The 21,283-nt window shown below is 43.5% G+C and overlaps 1 protein-coding gene across 15 annotated transcripts in view; it reads left to right on the top strand.

Moving 5' to 3' along the window:
- Positions 1-21,215, top strand: part of SPATA21 (spermatogenesis associated 21) — a 47,104-nt gene extending 25,889 nt beyond the window's left edge. For 12 of the 15 annotated variants that reach the window (XM_072609025.1, XM_072609034.1, XM_072609028.1 and 9 more), the window contains 7 exons: positions 703-851; positions 8,126-8,263; positions 9,628-9,699; positions 10,107-10,224; positions 12,156-12,322; positions 15,451-15,628; positions 20,149-20,394. In XM_072609025.1, coding sequence (XP_072465126.1) covers positions 703-851; positions 8,126-8,263; positions 9,628-9,699; positions 10,107-10,224; positions 12,156-12,322; positions 15,451-15,628; positions 20,149-20,215 — 889 coding nt within the window. In that variant the 3' untranslated portion in view covers positions 20,216-20,394. Of the gene's footprint in view, positions 1-702; positions 852-8,125; positions 8,264-9,627; positions 9,700-10,106; positions 10,225-12,155; positions 12,323-14,085; positions 14,175-15,450; positions 15,804-20,148; positions 20,395-21,104 lie in introns of those variants that run through there. The other 3 variants (XR_011967035.1, XM_072609026.1, XR_011967036.1) reach the window with 3 other exon arrangements.
- The last annotated feature ends 68 nt before the right edge of the window (positions 21,216-21,283 follow it).

Genomic DNA, 21,283 nt, shown 5'->3' with positions numbered 1-21,283 from the left:
GTTTCAGTCATTGTCTCTCCTCATCTCTTTCTTCCTCTGTGTTTGTCCCCTTTCTCTTTCTTCTCCATTTCTCTCTGTTCTTTTGTCTCTTCCTCCTTATATCTGTTTCCATCTCACTTCCTGTCTCAAATTTCCTTCTTCCTTTCTCTCTTTCTCTCCTTCCTTCTTTCAGTTCCTCTCCTCTCTCCTTTGTCTCTCTCTCCATCTCCTCATCCTTTGTGTTTTTCCCTCTCTCCTTCCCTTCCGCTCTTTCTTTCTCTCCTCTTTTCTCTCTCCTTTTCTGTCTTCCAATATTTCCCCCTTCTCTTGTCTCTTCTATCTCCTCTCTTCTATTTTTCTCTTTCTCTTTTTAAAAAAAATCTCCCTCCCCTTCTTTTTCTCTGGCTTTCTCTCCTCTCCTCTCTCTCTCCCCCTCTATATCTCTCTCCTCTACCTCTGTTTTTCTATCTTCCCTTTTCATTCTTCTTTGAGTTCTCTTTTTTTGCCCTCTCCCCCTTCTCTATCTCTTCCAATCTCTCTCTGACCACTCAGGAGCCTGAATCCTGGGTTCTTGGTACCTCCATTGCACCAAGGGCCCTGAGCCTGATTGGGTGGGCAAGGTTTCTGTCTGGAGAGGAACCTGGACTTTTCTTTCCTCCTTTTTTCCTTTCTACCTCACCTCCTTCCCCATAACTTCAGTCCTTTCCCTTTCCCTCCCCATAGGCCTATGACTGCCTCATCAATAAGAAGGCTAGAGGCTCCAGCCCGACCCCTCAGCTCCCACATCTACAGAAAGGACAGTGACTCAACCCCTATTGCCTCCAATTCCAAGGAGTGGAAGGACAGTAGTCTCACTCAGAAGGAAGAGGAAGGTGAGGGATTCAGAATAGAGTTGGGGTTTGACTGTGGGTAAGGAAGAAGTGGTGTGTTTGGGTAGAAAGAGGATTCAATTCAGAGCCAAACTTGAACTTGAACTCTGGCTTTGCTTCTTGTAACCTGTTGCCCATGTCACCCAGGAAAAGTAATTTCTGGAATCATATGGACCAGGTCTAGTCTTAGAGGTTTATCAATCTAATCATTATTATAAAAGTCTCAGTCACTAATGCTTGCCCTCCTGGACACCCAGAGATCCCTCAGGAACTTTAGAATCTGGCTTATTTCTAGTTCTCTAGCAGTATTCATTACCCTATAATTATCAAAATAGCAAGGTTTAAAGGCAACCACACTGGCATACCCAGGATGGCTGTTAGCACAGGTTCTTAGATCTGCTTCACTAGGAAAGATAGCTGCATAAGGTGTCAACAATCTTTTAAAATTACATTCACTAGTTCGGGGAAAAGTCAGTATCCTGAATTCACAGAAAATATAAGCAGAGAAATAAAGACCAACAGACAGAGTTCTATTGCCTGAATCAAAGCAATACTGCTATACACTTTACATACATCCCTGTATTGAGAGAGCTTTTACATCTGAGAAGTGGGGGGGGTGGGGGTGGGTCTGAACATATGGATAATCAGAGTCTCAACTACAGAATCACAAAATCCTTCTCATAAATGAGCCCCCTCCCCAAAGCAAAACCTCACCAGAGAGTATATACACACTTCTTTAGAGCCAGAAAGCATCACAACCCTCTTGACTCAGTGCCTAATTAGAAATTAGCAAAAGGTGTAAAAGCCTTCCTACAAGCAAGCTTCCACTAAGTAAGCTTCCCTTAATGGGCTCCATGTGAAGACTATTAATGGGTGGGGAAGATTTTATATCCCATTAACATTATATAAAGTAAGGGGGCAGCTAGGTGGTACAGTGGATATAGTACCAGCTCTGAAGTCAGGAGGACCAGAGTCTCCTCAGGCACTTACTAGCTGTGTGACCCTGGGCAAGTCACTTAATCCAATTGTCTCCAAAAAAATAGCAAGGTAAGGAACAGAGAATAGATTTATTAAGAGGAATGAAAAAGACAGGAAAGGAGACTTGTTCCTCAGCCTGAGTAACAAGGAAATAGTTTAATTTCTTCCCTAGCCCCAAGGGTCTATCCCAGTCACCATCAGCTCACAGAATCACAGTTAAAAAGATGCCAGCTATATGAGTGGAATTATAGATCTTGAGCCTGTCTCCCCATCGCCTGTTCCTGAAGATGTGCTCAGCTCCTGGCCATCACTGACGTTGCTTTTTGGCCACTGCCATGGCAACTTTTCAGCTCGTTCATCCTATAGCTCCTGGAATTCCTTGACTCTCAGCCAGCAGGGGCTGCCTCCATCTGCTGCTTCTTGCTCATGTCTCACATTACCGCCATTCAAAAGTTCTTTCTTCCATCTTCCTCATGGCTCTTCCTCCTTTACACAATCCCTGCTCTCAGATCTTTGTATACACACAGCATTAGGAAAGAGCAAGTCCTTTCTTAGTGGTACATGTTTCCTTTATCCTGCACCCCAGTAAACAAATCAGTAGTCTCTGCAATTGTGGTAGACGTTTATGCACAGCCTGTAGATGCCCATTACATAGCATCCATATATACATAAAAGAGGTACACGCAAGGCATATGATATGCAACAGATGATACAAGATTACATACCAGAATTACATGAAAAGTGTGCCTAACATTCTAGGTGCTGTCCTTCCCTGATATGAACAGCTTACCTGCATATACTGCTGAGTTTCCTATATATCTTAGGGTATTATAGATCAGTTGGCTACTGATCAAGTAATCTGGATACTTCTGTGGTCAGTATTAACCTTTTCATGATCTGTATGTGACCTGGTGTCCTTAGGCCTCTTGGTCTGAAGGTCCCAATTCTGGACCCATGGACAGTCTAGGCCAAGTCAAATTAACAAGTGTTCATTAAGTTTCTACTATATACCAGGCACCATGTAAAGTGTTCGGGAGACAAAGAAAGGCAAAAGACAGTCCCATTCTCAAGGAACTCACATTCTGATGGGAGAGAAAACATGCAAACAACTATGATATAAATAGGATGAATTAGAAATAACAGAGGGAAGGCTCTAGAATTAAGAAGGACTGGGAAAGGCTTCTTTTTGAAAGTAGGATTTTAGCCTGGCTAATAAGAGTAGTATCTTGCCCCAAGATTAGTCTCTATAAGTGGTGCTTATTCCCTTAATAAAGGAGTAGCAGGCAGAAAAGTCTCTGAAAGTAAGTCCTTGCCCCTTGGCAAAGATTCCCCCTTAGGTGAGGGAAGACTTGGTATCACTGTCCAGTGCTCAAAGTAATACCAGTCTTCCTTCCATTTCCATTCAGATTTTGACCCAGGTCTTCCATTTTTAGGTCATTATCTGGGATTACCTGTCCATCTGCAGCTGATGGATAGGCGCCTCTTGGGAGGCCCAGTTCCTTCACTCTCCTTTGATCTCTTTGTCAAGAATTCTGAAAAACTCTTTTATAAGAGACAAAAAATTTTGATGTATCACCTTTTGGGGGCCACATTCAATTCTTTGGAGCTATTCTGTAACCTTGCAAACTGTTTAGTCTTTCTTGCTGGGTAATGGGTCTACTGTTCTACTAGCTTGTGTTTTCCTGGGACAACAAGGTTTGGTAACAGGATTTTATGCCTTAGGTGGAGCTCTTGACCATTTATCAAAGTGTCAATTGCTATCAAAGAACAATTGCTTGTTCTTTCTGAACTCTTGGGGACCAATGCCATGGCTAAAGTGTAGCTTTCCTGCAGTTGGTCTCCCAGTCAGATGCCATATTGTTGGTTTCTTTGCCACCTTCCCATCTTCTGAGAATACCAAGCACAAATCAGTAGAAAGCCATGACTCACCTCCTCAACCATAGGATCATCAGTTTCAAGATGGAAGGGCCACCTTCATTTTAAAGATGAAGGAACAGTTTGGCAAAAGTTACATGCCTTGCCTAGGTTCACGTAGTTGGTAAAGGTCTGATGTGGATTTGAACCTAATTCTTCCTAATTCCAAGGCCAGTATCCTATCCATTATATTCAAACAACAGGTATGGAGTAAACCCATGGCACTTCTCCTAGTGACATTATATATGCATATTAGTCTAAATATTTTGCCTAAATCTAAATCTCAGTGTCCCTGGAATGTTCAGCAGGGCTAAATTGTCTTCAGATTTCTTATCATAGTTCAGATGACATTTGAAATACTATATTCATTTCTGGTTGCCAAGTTTTAGGAAGGACACTGATAATCTGGACTTTGTCCAATGAAGAACAACTGGGATGATGAAAGACTTCGAGTTCATGCTACATAAGGGTGAGCTGCAGAAACTAGTAATGCTTAGCCTCAGAAAAAGATGACTCAGTGAAAACATGATAGCTGTCTTCAAGTACCATAGAGAAAAAGTATTAGATTTGCTCTACTTAGTCCCAGAGTAAATCAGTGGAAAATTGCAGAAGGTCAAATTTATGCTCAATACCAGGAAAAACTTCCCAACTATTATAACTTTTATAGAGTGGGCTGCCTCAAGAGGGAATGAGCTCCCCATCAGGAGAGGTGCCCAAGCCGAAGCTGGATGATGGTTTATTAGGTATCTTTTCCCTCTGGATAGGATGTGAAGGCTGCTGTTTCTTGTAGCTCATAGATTCTGGGATGGAATGAGCTACAAGAATAGCAGCTATATATTCACTCCTCCTCCCCCTTGTGCCTGGGGTGCACTCTCCCACAACAGGAAACAGTTGGGATTTTAATGCTGCTCCCTGCTCCCTGTAGTTGTTACTTGCTCCTTAAGCTCTATATTTTCATAGAGTGGGCTGGGGAGCAGGATTCCTTATTTCCATTGGGGTGAGTGGCTCTGCTATGGGGGAACTCTCAAGGAATGAGGAACAACTCCCTCCCAAGAGCTGGACTCTTCTTCCACAGAAAGCTCTCTTCTTGACTGCTAAAGCTCACACGCCTCAGGGTTGTCTCCTGTCTCAATTGACTCCCCAGAGACCATGGATGTCCTGCTTTTAAGGGGCATACCAGAGGTGTGGCTGATCCTTGGGCCATCCTGTAATTCCATCCTATTGAGTGAAATAGCTTCTTTGCCCTCTGAAAGGATTAACAAAGTATTAACACTTGTTTAAATTTCATTTGAGAGTTTAACACCATCTTCTCAGGGTCTATGCCCCTTGTAATCTATAATTTTGTCAACATTCTGTCGTCCCCATTAATTAATTAACATTTGTTAAGCACCTGGTAACAACAACCCACTCCCTGCCCTCCAGGAGTTTGTAATCTATTGGGCAAAGACAACATGTAAACAAATATGTCCTGAGCAAGCTACGTGCAAATTAAATAGGAAATAATTAACAGTGGGAAGGCAATGGAATTAAGAGGTATTGGGGAGACTTCCAAAAAAACCTGGGATTTTATTTGGGACTTAAAGGAAGCTAGGGAGGTTAGTATGGGGATACTGTTACTTGCTCCTTAAGGTTCTATATTTTCATCAAATGGGCTGGAGGGCACTCAATTGACCAGATCTTCCTAATCAGCGTTGCTGCTCCCTAAACCCTCCCCCCCGCAAAAAATAAGATGTCACCTGACTTTCCTGGGTTTGAATCTCTACCTTTGTAACTATGGGCAACTCATTTTCTCTCTCTAGGCCTCCTCTTCATCTACAAAATGAGACAATTAGACCAGATGATCTCTAAGTTTCCCTCCAGCTCTGAATCTTTGATCCCATGATTTTAGGCCACTTTGATTCTCTGAGTCTCTGTTTTTCCATTTGTAAAATAGAGAAAAGAAAACTTGCAACACCTACCTTAAAGGGCTGTTATGAGGAAAATGCTTTAAAAAGTGTTGTAGAAATGTTATGGTTCCAGTCCTAAATTATATGAACTCATAATCCGTTCTATGCCTACTTACTATCCTTACTTTCCTCTTCCACCTTGCAGCCTCTTCCTCATGGTCACATATTGGCAAAAGGAAAATAAAATATCTAGGTAGTGAAAGACATCAAGGATATCTTCTTATAGCACTTTGCTTGCATCTTCTCTCATGAGCTTATCTATAAGACACATGTTATCTATCATATCATATATCCTAACATACTATGCAGCACTCAGGTTCCCCTTATGTGGCCCTCCCCCCAAAATATCTGAGGCGCTTTGTGGTCAGTGTTTGCCCAAAAGCATGGCTCATGAGCCCCCACTGATGTGTTTTCATTTATTAGCCCAACCAGAGTACACATTAATTCAAAGTGAAAGATGTGTAATTCAACAATATAGTAAAATAAGTAAAATAGTAAAATTCTTTTGACTGCTTGAAAGGGGAAGGAATATATATGACCAGGGAACTGCATGGAAGAGCATATATGTAAGGATTATGTTTGGCCAGGGAACATATATGAAGGAAACACAAATAATAGAAGGAATTCATGCCTCTAAAGCTATGGAACTGCCAACAACCTCTGGGATGTAGTGGGTACCTCCACTCTCAGCTGTGCTGTTATTCTCTGATGCCATCTGCTGGTCGTTAGCTGCAAAACATCTTTTTCCCCTTGGAGGGGATCTGCCAACTTTTTAGTGTATAGCCCCCAGTTTACAATTTAATTCTTTTGTGATGCAGACCCCAGACAGCTAGCTGTAGAGAAGTATTGATACTTTTAAGAAAGTCTTTTTAAAAACTTTTCTCCTGCTGCCCCTTTTCAGGCTGTTTTCAGTCTAAACTTGTGACATGAGTGAGAAAATGCCTTTTGACTCCCATAATTGTAGGCCATGCATTTCACAGGGGCTGAATGAAGAAAAATAAGCGATTATTAACATTTGTCTTACTTCCTTTCAACAATTAATTCTCTTTACTATCTATACATGTAAGCTTCACCAGGCAGAGACTATGGGTTTTACTTAAATTTTTTCTTTCTCAGTAACAAGCACAGTGCTGTTGAATTAGTTGAAGAGTGTTTCTCCTGCAGAGGTGGATGAGTAGGGAGGATGAGAAAGAATGGGGAGACACATTCTTCTCTCTTTTTGTGGGGTCACTCACTCAACCAGCATTCATTACTAATCTGTCTCTGCACTAAGGATCCCCACCCAATTGCACAAATTTAAAAAAACAAAAACAAAAACAAAACTCTAAAAAATAAGGTCCTTAATCCATAACTTCATAGTCCAGGAAAACAAATTTCGATGTAGACCATGCCTAAAAATGTACGTCTCCTCTGTAGTTTAAGTTCATTAAGTCTCAGAGTCAGCTGACGGCAGATTGTACAAAGCATTTAGCATAGTGCCTGCCACATAGTAGGCACTATTTAAATGCTTCTTCCTTTCCCTTCCCCTCTCCAAGGGATATGTTTCATCTTTGTTTCAAAAAAAATGAAAAAAAGTGAAAAATGAAATGAAGAAAAAAAATGAATCCAAGAGACTCATGGTTCATCATCGCATTGATCAGAGTTCTAAAGCCTTTCAAAATTGTTTTCCTTTACACTGTTGTTATCACTGTATATATTGTCCTCCTAGTTTGTCTTACTTTGCTCCAGAACAGATCTTCTTAGTGACTGCTGAAAATGTACCTTTTATCATTTCTTATGGCACAATAATATCCTATTACTTTCAAATATCACAATTTGTTTAGACATCCCCCAATAGGAGGACATCCACTTAGTTTTCAGTTTGGGGCCACCTTAGAAAGGTCTGTTATAAGTATTTTTGTACCTATAGGCTCTTTTCCTCTTTCTTTGACTTTTTTGGGAGTATAGGCCTAATATGTGTGTGTGTGTGTGTGTATGTGTGTGTGCGTGCATATGTATATGTATGTATATGTATATACACATATATACATTCATATTATACATATATGTATATATATGTAGAGAGAGAGCTGGGTCAAAGGCTACACAGAGTTTAATAACTTTCTGGGCATAATTTCACAATGTTTTCCTGAATGGTTAGACCAACAGTACACAAGTATATCTGTTTCCCTAAAGCCCCTCCAACCTTTTTTTCCTCTTTTGCCATCTTTGCCAGTCCAATGAATGGATGTGAGGCAGAACTTTGAAGCTGCTTTGATTTGATAATTATTAGTGGCTTAGGGTATTTATTCATTTTGTTGAGGATAGCTTGAATTACTTCCTTTGTCCTTTGAAATCTCTGCCTTCATATCCTTGTAACCTTTGTCCATATCCATTGGGAGAATGGCTCTCATTTTCTTAGTCAGCTCCCTCCATCAATCTACCCCATCTTCCCCATAGCTTTTAAAGAGTATTTCAAGTTTTTCTGTGGTCCTGGAGAAATTGACATCCACAGCCTGAAGAACATCCTATCAATAGTGGAGATACCCAGGACCCAGTCGGAGATGGCTGATGCCCTGATAAGTGCTGATGTGAATGGTAAGCAAAGATTCAAGAGACCCCATCATCCTTTCCCAAGGATCCCAGCCTCCTCTCTATTCCTCCAATAATTCCCTCCCCAAACCTCTGTCTGTTCTTAGGACTGACACTGTGTTGAAAGGAGCCCTTCACTGGAAGTCATGAGACCTGAGTTTTAGGTCTGGCCCTTACACTAACTTGCTTAGGATAAATTAGCGTGGGATCTTAGCCAATTCATCTCACCCCTCCTGGCCCCAGTTTTCTCACTTGTCAAATGGGGATTATAATGCCTGCTCAGTCCAGTTTAGACATTCACCAGTTCTTTTAAGTGAGTATCATAGAATCCTAGAATGTGGAGCTAGAAGAAATGTGTTGTCATTCAACCCCTTAATTGTAGAGAAAAGAAAACTGAGACCCCAAGACAATGCCCCATTGTCCAGTCTACAGCTTTACTGGTAGGAAACCACTATCTTGTGGATGCCTGGGCAAAGGAACTAGCAGGCATCTCCTAGGACCCAATTTTTAAAATGCTTTGAAGCACCAAACTACACCAGATGACATAGGTTTTTTGTTTTTTCATTTTTTTTTGTTTTTGCTTTTTTGATGCAAAAACATTTGAGTCCCAGCCCTACCGAGGGGAAAGGAAGCAAAGGAAGGAGAGACATTGGGGGTGGAGAACAGAAGACAGGGTGGGGTTTCTGCCCTCAGGAAGCTCTCCATCTGAGAGGAAAGACCAAGGCCCTACTCAGCGTACAAAGAAGTCTTGGATTTAGAGTCCAGGGAGATGCATTCAAATCCTGGCCCTTCCACTTACTTACAACATCACTTGAGTTGACCTTGAGTGAGCTACATCCATGGGCCCCATGTAGACCCTTTACAGGCATCTCAGTACAATCTCTAAAATGACAGAGCTGGTCCAAGATGAACTCTAAGCTTAAAATCCAGGATCCTGTGTTCCCTGAGGGAGTCCCCATTCTGACGGCTGATACACAATCCCTTCACTTAACCTAGCTCCCAGTTTACGCACACACAGAGTCCCGGTCCTGAGAAACTTTCCAATTTGACCGGGAGACGTAGGCTTTAACCTCAGGAAGCTCTAATTACGTGAGAAAGAACAGAAGCACAAATTCAGTTGAGTCTCACTCGTTCACTTATCCAACAAGCGTTTGTTAAGTGACTACTGATTAAAGAGAACAATTAAACAAGAAGGCAAAAAGAAGCTTAGGTAAGACATGACCTTTCGCTTTATGGGGCTAGGAGAGGGAATGCATAGGACTTAATTATATTTGGCAAATAGCCCATTTCCAAGTGGCTGGGTGGGAGAAGCCTCCTGGGGTGGGAGCTGGGAAGAAAGGTTTTGGATATGCCTTTGGATGTTTCTGCAGGTGACGGACATGTGGATTTCAAGGACTTCCTGTCTGTCCTGACAGACACTCATCGGTTCTATCGCTCTGTGGGTGAGAAGGGGCCCCTCTGGGGGAGGGAAGGGTTGGGGATAAGCTGTGTGAGCAGACAGTGAGGGTGCTGTACAGAAGGACCAAGGCCTGCAGGGTTGGTGACCTCACAGGGCCCTCCTCCTATCCCACCAGCTTTGTCACCAACATAGGATATTGGGGCTAGAAGAGGATTCATTCATACATTCATCCATACAACGAACATGTATTAAGCTCCTACTGTGTGCAGTGCTATGCTAGCCTTATGAAGAGTGAAAACGAAGATAAAACAGAGGCCCTGACCTCAGAGAAGTTGCAGTTCAGCGTAGGGATGGGGTAACATCCCAGGCCTCTAGTTAAGGATAATTACATGATAAAACCTAAGAAAACGACAGCTGATAAGTTGATGATGCCTCCCACTCTTCCCCCAGAACAGAACAGCAGCCCTTTGTCAAATATTCGCAATCCCCACACTCTCTTCTTTGAAATCCTGTCCCAGTTGGTAGAGATGCTGGCCTTGCCTGAAGCCTCCATGGAAGAGATTACCAAGTGAGCCTGGTGGCAGCAAGAGAGGGCGAAGGGGGGGGGGGGGGAGGAGCTTGGGGGGGTGAGGGGGGACACTGGGGTGAAGTCCTGGGAAGGAGAAGATCTGGCCTCAGGTCCTGGCGCTCTCTCTCACCGCCTCCTGAACCTAGGAACATCCACTAATCATCACTGAGTCGGAGGTGTGGTTTTTTCTCCCTGTAAAATGGGATTGATAATCTTTGTCCTGCCTCCTTCATAGGATGGTAGTCAGGATTCAGAGGAAGTGAGAGAAGTAAAAGGGCTGTGGAAAGCATTATACAGATAGAAAGCATGATGCAATTACAAGACATCATTACTAATAAAATATATTACCATGTGACTCAGAAAAACCTGAGTTCCAACCCGTCTCCTGACATTTACCCGCTGTGTGACTTTAGCCCAGTCATTCTATTTCTATGTACTCTAAGCGTCTGCCCAGGATTAATTTACTAAGTCAGATGAACTTTATATCTTTACCTTTGTCTCTATCCCTCCATAAGATAGCTATCTTTTATCTCTTTCTGTCACTGTATTCCTCTATCTCTCCCCCTCCTTCTATCTCTCTATACTTATATAGCTTTTCCTATGTCTGTCTGTCTGTCTATCTATCTAGAGCTAGCTCTTTCTGTCTCTATATCTTTATCTGTATCCTTATACAGCTTATAATCTACTTCTATACCTATCTTATCTCTTCATACATTTCTCTATCTCTTTATAGTTATCTGTACTTGATTCTCTATATCTAGCTATATCTTTATGTCTCTCTATACACATCTGTTTCTCTGTCTCTTTATCTTTTGCAATATTCTCTCTTTCTGTCTTTTATATATCTCTCTACATCTCTCTATATCTGTTTCTACATCTATCTCTCTAAGTCTTTCTATCTCGAGATTTCTTTCTATCCCTTTTTTCTAGCTAGCTCTTTCTGTCTCTATATATCTATATCCTTAAATATCAACCCCTATTTCTATGCCTTTCTCTCCAGTCCTCTAAATCTCTCTTTCTCCACATATATATATTAATTACGTACTGTGTGGTTCACCCTTGTGACTGTTCCTGTGATTTTTAGATATGCATATATATATATCTAAAAATCACAGGAACAGTCCTCTATTTGCTATGTCAAGATGCCTCTCAGTATAAAATGTGGAATATGGGCAGCATGGTACAATGGATGGATGTCTGGCTTTAGAGTCACTAAGATTTGGGTTCATATCCTGTCTGTGAGCCTGAGCAGATGATTCAGCCCCTAAGTGGTCCCAGGTAACCTACACATCTAAGAAGATAAGTTACAGATGACTTGCAGATCTGCTCAGAGGAGGGAATTATACTGGGAGCTCCCTATACCAATGAAACTTGTAACAGAGCAGTGGAGTGGAGGCAGCCAGGTGGTGGTGTGGCTAGCATCAGAAAGATCTGAGTTCAAATCTTGCCTGGGACACTTACTAGCTTTGTGACTGGGCAAGTTACTTTACCTCTGTCTGCCTCAGTTCCTTCGTTTGTAAAATGAGGAGGTCAAACTTGGTCTCTGAGGTCATTTCCATCTCTAAATTGACCTGGATCTAAATGCATCCTCTTCTAAGAACCTAAATCTCTAGCCTAAGACTTGGACAGCTCTGTCTAACCATGGGATGCTAAACAAGGCTCAGAGACAGTCTCTTCTTCTGGAGAATGGGTAAAATATTATATGCATTACTTTCCCTATAGGGCTGTCATGAGCAAAGTGTTTTCTCTATAAACCTTAAAGCTCTGTAGAAATGACAGTAGGTACAGGCTCACTGATTCATGGACCTAAAGGCACCAGTCCATTCCCTGTCCTACCCAATGTGCCCCATAGATGTCCAGAATTCATGTCATGGAAATTTACCCATTGCCATGGGGCCCAGGGCTAAGTGGGGGGGTCTCTGATTTCCCAGTTATTATCAAAAGAAGATGAAATATATGCCAAAGTATAAGGAACATGCTGTTAACGCTACCCGACAACCTCATTCCTACAAGAGAGCCTTCTCCCGAACCTCAGACATTGGTGCACAAGAGCAAAAGGTCTTGACCATCGTGGACCCGATCAAGCAGCAAAATTACTGTGAGCCCCCTTGCCCTCCACCTTCCTTCCTCAGTAGGGTGTGGATATCAGCTGCTGGCAGAGGTGGGCACTCCTGTTCCTTGGGCTAGGGGCCCAGGCTGTTCCATTCTCCCCCTAAGTGGAGCTGAGTTCTCCACCTGTTTGTGGCATGGGGCTCTAGGGAGAAGCTTTCACCAGGGAATCCTCCATGTCCCCTGGACTAGGAGTCAGGAGATATAGATTCTGTTTCAGATTCTATCATCAACTAGTTGTGTGACTTTAGGAGAATCATTCCATTCTGTAAAGGCCCCACCCCTCCACCCCACACTCAGTGGGCTTCAGTTTCCTCATCTATAAAATGAGAGAGTTATATGAGATGATCAATGAGATATCTTCCAGCTCTAACATTCTCTGGTCTAAGGCCCCACCCAGCTCTGACATGCTGTGTTCTCAGGGCCCTCCCAGCTCTGACATCCTGTGTTCTAAGGGCCCTCCCAGCTCTGACATCCTGTGTTCTAAGGTTCATGAGCCCAGATCAATAAAGAGGAAGCAAATGGAGAGAGATATAGGGAAGGAACAAGAGGGAGGGGTGAGGGGGAGAGACAAAGGCAGAGATGGGAGGGTTCGAAGGAGAGTGGGGGGAACGGAGGGAGCACATTGTCTGCCACTGCACCAGGACATCCTAGAGGATGTGGTAACTGAGATGAGGACAAAGAGAGATGTAGGAGGCAGTGTTGAGAAGGTCGTACATTCCAGGCACCAGGGAAGGTTCGTACCCAGACACAGACAGAGGGAGCACGTTGAGTCTGGAAAAGCCCATTGGAGTCAGACAATGAAGAGCCTGAAATGCCAGGCTGGGTTCTTTGTATTAGGGAAGCCCTGGCAGTTTCTGAGTAGGAGAGTTAAGCATATTAGACATGGCTGGACATGTGCCTTAGGAAGATTCTATGGGTAGTCACATGGACTGGAGAGGAGGAAAGACAGGAGACAGGAAACCAACTAGGAAAGCCGTGCAGCAACCCAGGCAAGAGGTGATGAAGGCATGAAAAACAGTACCTGGCACACAGAAGGTGCTTAACAAATACTTGTTGACTGACTGATGACTATATAAATACAAGACATAGTTTAGATGAAATACTGACAAGACATGGCAATTGATTTCATGTGAGGAGCAAGGGAAAAAGTGAAGTCCAGAATGACTCCAAACTTACACCTCTGGATGACTGAGAAGAGGGTGGTACCCTCAGCAGAAACTGGGAAGTTGAGGGGTGGGGGGAGTTTAATGAAAAAGATACTGAGTTTTATTTTGGACCTGTTGAGTTTGAGAGGCTGACAGACAGTGCTGGTGGAGCTGTCCAACAGTCAGCAAGTTCAGCAAGAGATAGGGTGGGCACCTGGGAGCTGGAAGGCATGTAAGCTAAGGAAAGAAGGGACCAGGACAGAACCCCCAAGGGAACACCCAGTCAGGAGTACAGGAAAGAGGTGCTGAATGATCAAGCAAAAGAGCTGAAGACCCTGAAACTTACTGCTCTTCTAAGTACTAAGAATTAGCTGTGTGACCTTGGGGAACTCACAGGACCTCTCTGAGCCTCTATTTCCTCCTCTGTCAAATGATCAGATTCTGTAAATCTGTGCTCCTGTGATACTGAGGCATGTCAGACACTTGGGGACAGAAGAAAAGAAAGTCTCTAAGAGAGATATCTAGGCAATAAGAAAGCAAAAGATAAGAACACATAAAAAAAAAAACCCAAAAAAATCTCACTTGATTCTACATTCCTCTCAAGCTATTAGCCCAAGGGATAGCTGACAGTGTGAGAAGCACCAGGAGGGTCAAAGAAGATGAGGGCTGAGATCAGGGCACTGGCCTTGGCAGGTGAGAGTACACTGGGAACCTTGGAGAGAATATTTTCAGTAGAGGAGTAAGAAGTGGGAAGTGGGAAGCCAGGTTACAAGGAAGCAAAGAATGAATGAGCAAGAGAAAGTAATGGTGATGAATTCAGATAACTCTAGAAACGTGGCAATAAAAAGCAGGGAACAAACTGGGAAAGAGATGATGGGCGGATCATTGAGAGGGACGTGGAATTGAGTGAAGGTTGGTGGTTGTTGGATGTACTTGTATCTTTTTGTTTTCGCATTTCCTAAATTTCCCTGTGTGGCTCCCCTTGTCCCCTCCTAGAGTCATCTCTTATAACAAATAACTTTTGAAAGAAAAAAAAGAGAAAATAAAACTTTAAAAAAGTTTTTTGTTTTTTTAAGAACAAAGGAGACTCAGTAGATAGGGACAGATTAAAACTGACAGAGAAAGAAACACTCAGCAGAAACTGACCTCAAGTAGTAGGATCGGTCTTGGCAGCAAGAGACCACTTTTCTTTCTCTGAGATGTGGAGGCAGTTTCCAGCATGTGTGTGAGCGAGGGGGAGAAGGGGAGAGGTCATGATGGGTCCAGAGTTGGAAGGAACTTCAAAGACCACTGGGAGGTTACATAGTTTAACTAAGATCAGACAGTCAACAGTGATTTATTAAACAGTGGCAAACACTAGGAAAGATGGCTGGTGGTATTTTGCCCTCCAGAGAAAATCTACTGCCTTTAATGTTCCAGATGATGGGAAAAGGGTGAGAGGAAGACTCTTGGGAGGAAGGAGTTTGCTTGTAAAAGAGAAGGGAGGGTCCTAGTGAGCCAAGTGGAGGTTCCAGCTCTGACTTTCTATGTTCTAGAGTCCCTCCCAGCTTTGACAATTCATGCTGTAAGGGTCCTTCCAGTTCTGTTCTACTATGTTCTAAGGACCCTCCCATTGATGACAGTCTGTTTCAGCTCTGATATACAATGCTTTCAGATCCACCTCAGCTCTGACATTCCACATTCTCTTCCAACTTTGACAAATTGTCATCTGCCTTATTTATGGTTCTGGGCTTCCTCTTGCCCAGGCGTGGAGGTGGGAGGCCAACTGGGTCTCTGTAGCCCTTTGGGATGAGGAAGAACTCTCAGGGACTCTGCATTGGGTGCCCCGCTTGCTTCAAGAGGAGGGTGTGTTGAATCCTGGGTGTGAAGAACAAGGGACAATTTGGGTTCAGGACCAGATAACCAAAAACTAGAGGACCTGGTTCAGCTGCCAGCTGCCTCTATAGCGGCTCTTTCTCCCCTCTACCAGCTACCTTCCTGCAGAGTCCTTATACACCCCAGGCAACCACCTATCCGCTGTACCCCCGGCTAGACAAGAAGGCAGCCCGCCGGAGGCAGGGGTCCCACTTCATTCTGGAAGAGTATAATCCCGTCGACCTGACCACTGACTTCAGGACCTTCTTTCAGATGGGATCCAAGGGAGGCAGGTGGGCCTAAATGTCAGGCACTCTTCATCTCCCCCTGGTCCTGGAAGATTAGGAGCTGGGGCCTAGCTTCTCAGGGGGAGGGCGGCTCACTCTGGATAGATAACTATCTTCAAGTCCCTTTCCTTGCCTCCCAACCGTGCATCTGAGACTGAATTAACTCTTCTCCAAATGATTAGCTCTGCTTCTTTCTGTTCTTTCTTCACTGCTTCTCCTGAGAGTCTCCGTCTCCCTTCCTCTCCTGCCCTGCCCCCCCATTCGCTTTTCTTTATAGGGAACTCCACCCCACTCTTTGTTAAGGAACTTGCTTCACTGCAAACACACACACACACACACACACACACACACACACACACACACACACACACACACACACACACACACACACACACACACACAGCTGCTGGGAGCCCCTGGCACCTTCCACCTCTTTTCCTGAGGCTCTTCCCAGGCCTGGAACTCCAAATAACAGGTGCAGCTGGACCCAGGATAGAAGGCAACTTTCAGGGCCAATCTACCTGTTCAGCCCACCCAGCCAATAAACAGAAACGTGCTGCTCCTGATCTCCTGGTTCCCAGTGCGTAGGGTCTTTGCGTCCACCATCAGACAGGGGGCTCCCTCTCTCACACTCAAATATGCCTGAGAGCAGGGAACTGACTTCCCGTTACACTTGAGGCCCCATCACGGGGCCTCCTAAGAAAGCTCAGTCCAAGCACCTCACTCTGTAACAGGGCCTTTGATGCATCTAATGCAGCCCTCAGCAGCTTCTGTCCTCCTCCTTCCTGGGCTGATGCACATCTCCCACTGCCACCATTAATCCCTAAGTAGGCTCCAGGTTACTTCTGAAGAAGACTTGGGTAAAGAAAGGTCTCCTGGTAGCTGGAGCCCTGGGAGCCACCTTTATACAATCTTCTCAGAATCCCGAGGGACAGCACTAGCTCCTTAGACTTTCAGCGTAGACCACCTCTGTCCCCCCCTAAACATTCCACATTCACCTCTACCACCTTGACTTTGCAGTAACTAGACTCTATTTGGGTTTTTCCTTTTCCAGAGGGGAGGGGGCGGTTAGTGATAATTATTACTAATGATAAGAACAGATTCCATATCTATAGATCTTGAAGCTCGAGAAAGGACTTGAGTTCAAGCCCTATGAGGATCGTCTGGAGTAACAGGGCATGTGCAGGGGTCAGCCTAGAAAAGAAAAGCTCAAGGTTGTGTGTGTGTTGGGGGGGTGGGGGGGAAACATGAGAGAGCTATCTTCAAGTAGGGCTGACTTCTGCAAGAAGGAAGCAACTTGTTCTGCTGGGCAGCTGGTGGTTCAGTGGATACAGTACTGGAAAACCTAAGTTCAAATCCAGCCTCAGACACAGTTGTGTGACCCTGGGTAAGTCACTTAATCCCAAATGCCTCATCCAAAAAAACCCAAACAAACAAAAGACACCTAACTTTCAGAAATTAGAAAACTATCCTTTCTTGGGCAAACCATATCTGGAATATTCTGTTCAACTAGGGGCACTAGAGCTTAGGAAAGATATTGATACCCAGAAGTGTTCACAGGATGACCACCCTAGGCAACTAGGTGGCTCAGAGGATAGAATGCCTGGCCTAGGGTCAGAAAGATTTGAGTTTCAATCCAGTCTTACTTAGTAGCTGTGTGACGCTGGACAAATCACTTCACCTCTGCCTCAGTTTCCTCAACTATAAAATAGAGCACCTACCTCCCAGGGTTGCTGTGAGTATCCAGTGAGAATATTTGTAAACTGCTTAGCCTGGCACATAATGGGCACTTAATAAATGTTTTTACCTTTATCCCCAGCCAGCATAATAATAGCCTTAAGTCCCCATCTTACAATGATTGATGGGGAGAAGTGGAACAATTTAGCCTAGAAAAAGAAGCTATGGAGACTCATTTCCCAGCATTTAAAGGGCAGATCCATGTAAGAGAGATTCAATTGGCTCAGGTTAGCCTAAGAGGGCAGAGACAAGTGATAGTTGCATAAAGGCCGGCTTAGCCTTGTGAGGTATCTTTGGTGGATGGGCTAAATGGGCATGGAATGAGTCCCTCCTCATGGATGCCTTTACCAGAGAGCCATGGTACCATAGAGGCAACTCACTGGGGTGTAGATCAGACTCACAATGGCTGTTGAGGCACAGTGTTACCCTAGCTGTGGGATGGAGTATAAATGACTCCAAACCAACTCAGGGGACATTGTGGGGTGGTGGAAAGAAAACTGGATTTAGAGTGAGAGGACCTGAGTTCAAATCTCATTCAGCAGAACCCACTCCTTTCATAGGCAGGAAGTATTTTTAGGTAGAGTCCAGCAGGAAAGGATGAAGGGAATGAGCATTTATTAAGCACCTGCTGTGTGTGTGTGCATGCGCACACGTGCCAAGCCCTATGCTAAGTGCCTTACAGTTATTATCTCATTTGATCCTCTCAGCAACCCTGGGAAGTAGGGGTAATTATTGTTCCCATTTTACATTGGGGAAGCTGAGATAGACAGAGGTGAAACAACTTGCCCAGGGTCATACACTAAGTACCTAAGGCCAAATTTGAACTCAGGTCTTCCTGGCTCCAGGCTAGTGCTCTATCCACTGTACTACCTACCCTTCCTCCAAGTCAGGTCTTTCAAGAACACCTAAGCATTTTAGGACTGCTGTCTCACACTCAACTCACATCGGAGCTGCCTTCCTCCCCTGTAATCTCCAGGTCTGAGGGTTTCATTTTTAGGAATGTATTATCTATATTTCCTAATACATCCCTTTGTCCTCCCCAATACAGCGAGACCTCCCTTCTAACAAAGCATTAAAGAGACAAATAAAGAACTTCAGCAAAATGACCCAACCCACCAAGTCTGACACACTTGGCGTTCTCTACCCACAAACCTCCATCTTTGCAGAGAGAGCAGGGATTTCTTCTTTGGGGCCAGGCTTGGTTATTCCAACCTCCCAGCACTGTTCCTTTTCTTCTGCCCTTTTTATTTACACTATTGTCACTGTGTACGTTGCTTCCCTGGTTCTACCAACTTCACTTTGCATCCATTGTCTTCCCATGATTCATCACTGCCATCGTTTCTTAGAACACAGTATTGTTGTTCAGTCATGTCTTAACTCTGTGACCCCATCTGGAGTTCTCTTGACAAAGGTACTGGAGTGGTTTGCCATTTCCTCCTCCAGCCCATTTTACAGATGAGAAAGCTGAGGGAAGCAGGGTAGAGTCACACAGCTCGTGAATATCTGAGGTCATATTTGAACTCATTTCTTCCTGACTCTGGTGCTCTGCTACATAACCTAGCTGCCCTACAGCACAGTATTATTTTGTATTTCCAATCTGCCTCATCTAGTTTTGCATCTGCCTTATTTCTACTTTTTGGCAACTAAAAAAGTGTTGCTGTGAATATTCTAGTAAATGAGGGACCTTTTCTCATCGACCCTTCCAAGGTCAATGCCTAGCAATAGAATACATACGAGAAAAGGGCATGGGCATTTTCACTTCCTTAATATTATTGCAAATTGTGTTTCAGAATCCTGGCTCTAATATCTGTACCACTGGGCAACGCACTTTCCTGGTCCTTAGTTTCATCATCTGTGAAATGAAGGGGTTGAAGTAGAAGGCTTCTTTGGTTTCTTTAAGCTCTAAATTTATGACCCTATGACCTTGGAGAGTTCGATCAGTTCCATTAATAACATGTCAGGCCATTTCTTCAAAATCCCTAGGTCAACTATTCCCATCTTTTATTATCTTTAGCCGTTTGAAAGGAGTGAAGCAAAACCTTTAAGAGTTGTTTTGACACGCAATTCTCTCATTTGGAGCACTCATGCTTAGTTAAATCGTTTGGAATTCTGTTGAGAAGCATTTGTTCATATCCTTTGACAATCTGGAGAGCAGTTGTTGGCTTGGATATCAGGTATTTATCAGGGTTAATTTATACATTTCTTTTCCTCATTAACCACTTCCCTTCCTATCCTAATGTGGTTAATTTTGTTCCTGCAAAACCTTGATAGAATGTAAGCAACTTGAAAGACTTTTAGTTTTTGCCCCTGCGTCCCCAGGACGGTGCCCAGTACAAGTGGGTACTTAATTCAAGTTAGATATTTTCTTTTGCGATGTTCGATGTTATGTATTCCATCTCCTTCCCCCCAGCTTGTGGCATAGTTGTGGTCTTCTAGGTTTTTGTTGGTTTTTTTTTAACAGCGTGACTCTTAAATATTCTGATCACCCACACATTTTGAGTTCATTACAATATATAGTGAAGATGTTGGTGTAAGCCTAATTCCATTTTCCCCCAAAATCTTTGTCAAATAGGGAATTCAATTTCTGTTCTTGGGTTTAACCAAATACCGAGTGACTGCAGTCATGTCTTCCTAACTTTTCCTTAGCTACTCTGTTATTTTTTAAATAGTATGAAATAGTTTTTGAGTATTCCTGACTTAACATCTAACTTATGGTCTGTTATTCTACTTCATTCCCATTTTAAAAAATTCTTTCCCTTGAGATTTTAGACCTCTTAAATCTTTTTCAGACTCTCTCCCTCTCATCCTTGTAAAGCTGCTTTCCTGGACCTGAGACTTGATATTCAGTCCTATTAAATTTCATCTTATTGTGATGTCCAGCCCAATTTTCCAGCCTGTCGTGATGGTTCTGGGTTGTCATCTAGTGCGCTGTTCCTCCTAATTTGGGGGCATCTGTACATTGGACAATGATGCCATCTATCCTTTGACCCACCTTTACTGATGAAGATGCTAAATAAATAGCAAAGCCAATTACAGATCCCTAGAATATTGGGGGGGGGGGGGGACGGGGACTTGTGACTAATGATATTCAATCACTTCTGAATTCATCCACTTGTATTAGCATCCAGCCTTTATGATTCCATTTCTTTCACAAGAATACCAACAGATAGCTTCATCTGCTAAAATCTAGGTAAGCTATTCAGCATGCTGCTGACAGTTATCGGACTGTCCAAAAAACACATTCTAGAATTATCCCAGGAATGAAAATCCTGGGGGTTCATTGGCCTAGTTTGTAGCACACACACACACACACACACACACACACACACACACACACGCGCGCACACACACACACACACACTTTTAATCGAAGGAGCTTTGCACCAATGCCAACAGCCAGCTGTGGACAAATAGGCTGTGATAAATAGGACTGGAGGCCCACCTGACTTGATGAAAAGTAGAGATGCAGAAAATGGGAGGAATTGTCAGGGAACAGGTCTAAGGGAGGAGATAATAAAAGCTCACATTTTTATAGTGTCTTAAGGTTTACAAAGCCCTTCTTCACAACTCAGAAGTAGGGTGTATGAGGATGGATGACTATTTCCACCTCACAAAAGAGGAAATTCAAAGGAAGAAACTGAGGGTAATACCCATGGTTGGTTGTTATTCCAAAAAGCTCCACATCACTAATAATTAGAGAAATACAAATTAAAGCAACTATGAGGTTCCACTTCTCATCTATCAGATTGGCAAAAAGACAAGAGAAAAATGACAGCTGTTGGAGAGGCTGAGGAAAGGCTTATCTTGGTGGAGATGTGAACTGGTTCAGCCATCCTGGAGGCAACTTGTACTTATCCCTTCAAAAGAACCACTCTACAAGCCTTTGGTCCAATGATACCACTAAGAGTATATCCCAAAGAAGCC

Source organism: Notamacropus eugenii, chromosome 5 (assembly GCF_028372415.1).
Source record: "Notamacropus eugenii isolate mMacEug1 chromosome 5, mMacEug1.pri_v2, whole genome shotgun sequence".
Classification (NCBI taxonomy): domain Eukaryota; kingdom Metazoa; phylum Chordata; class Mammalia; order Diprotodontia; family Macropodidae; genus Notamacropus; species Notamacropus eugenii.
The sequence above is the reverse complement of the archived record's forward strand: the minus strand, read 5'-3'. Positions and strand labels throughout refer to the sequence as shown.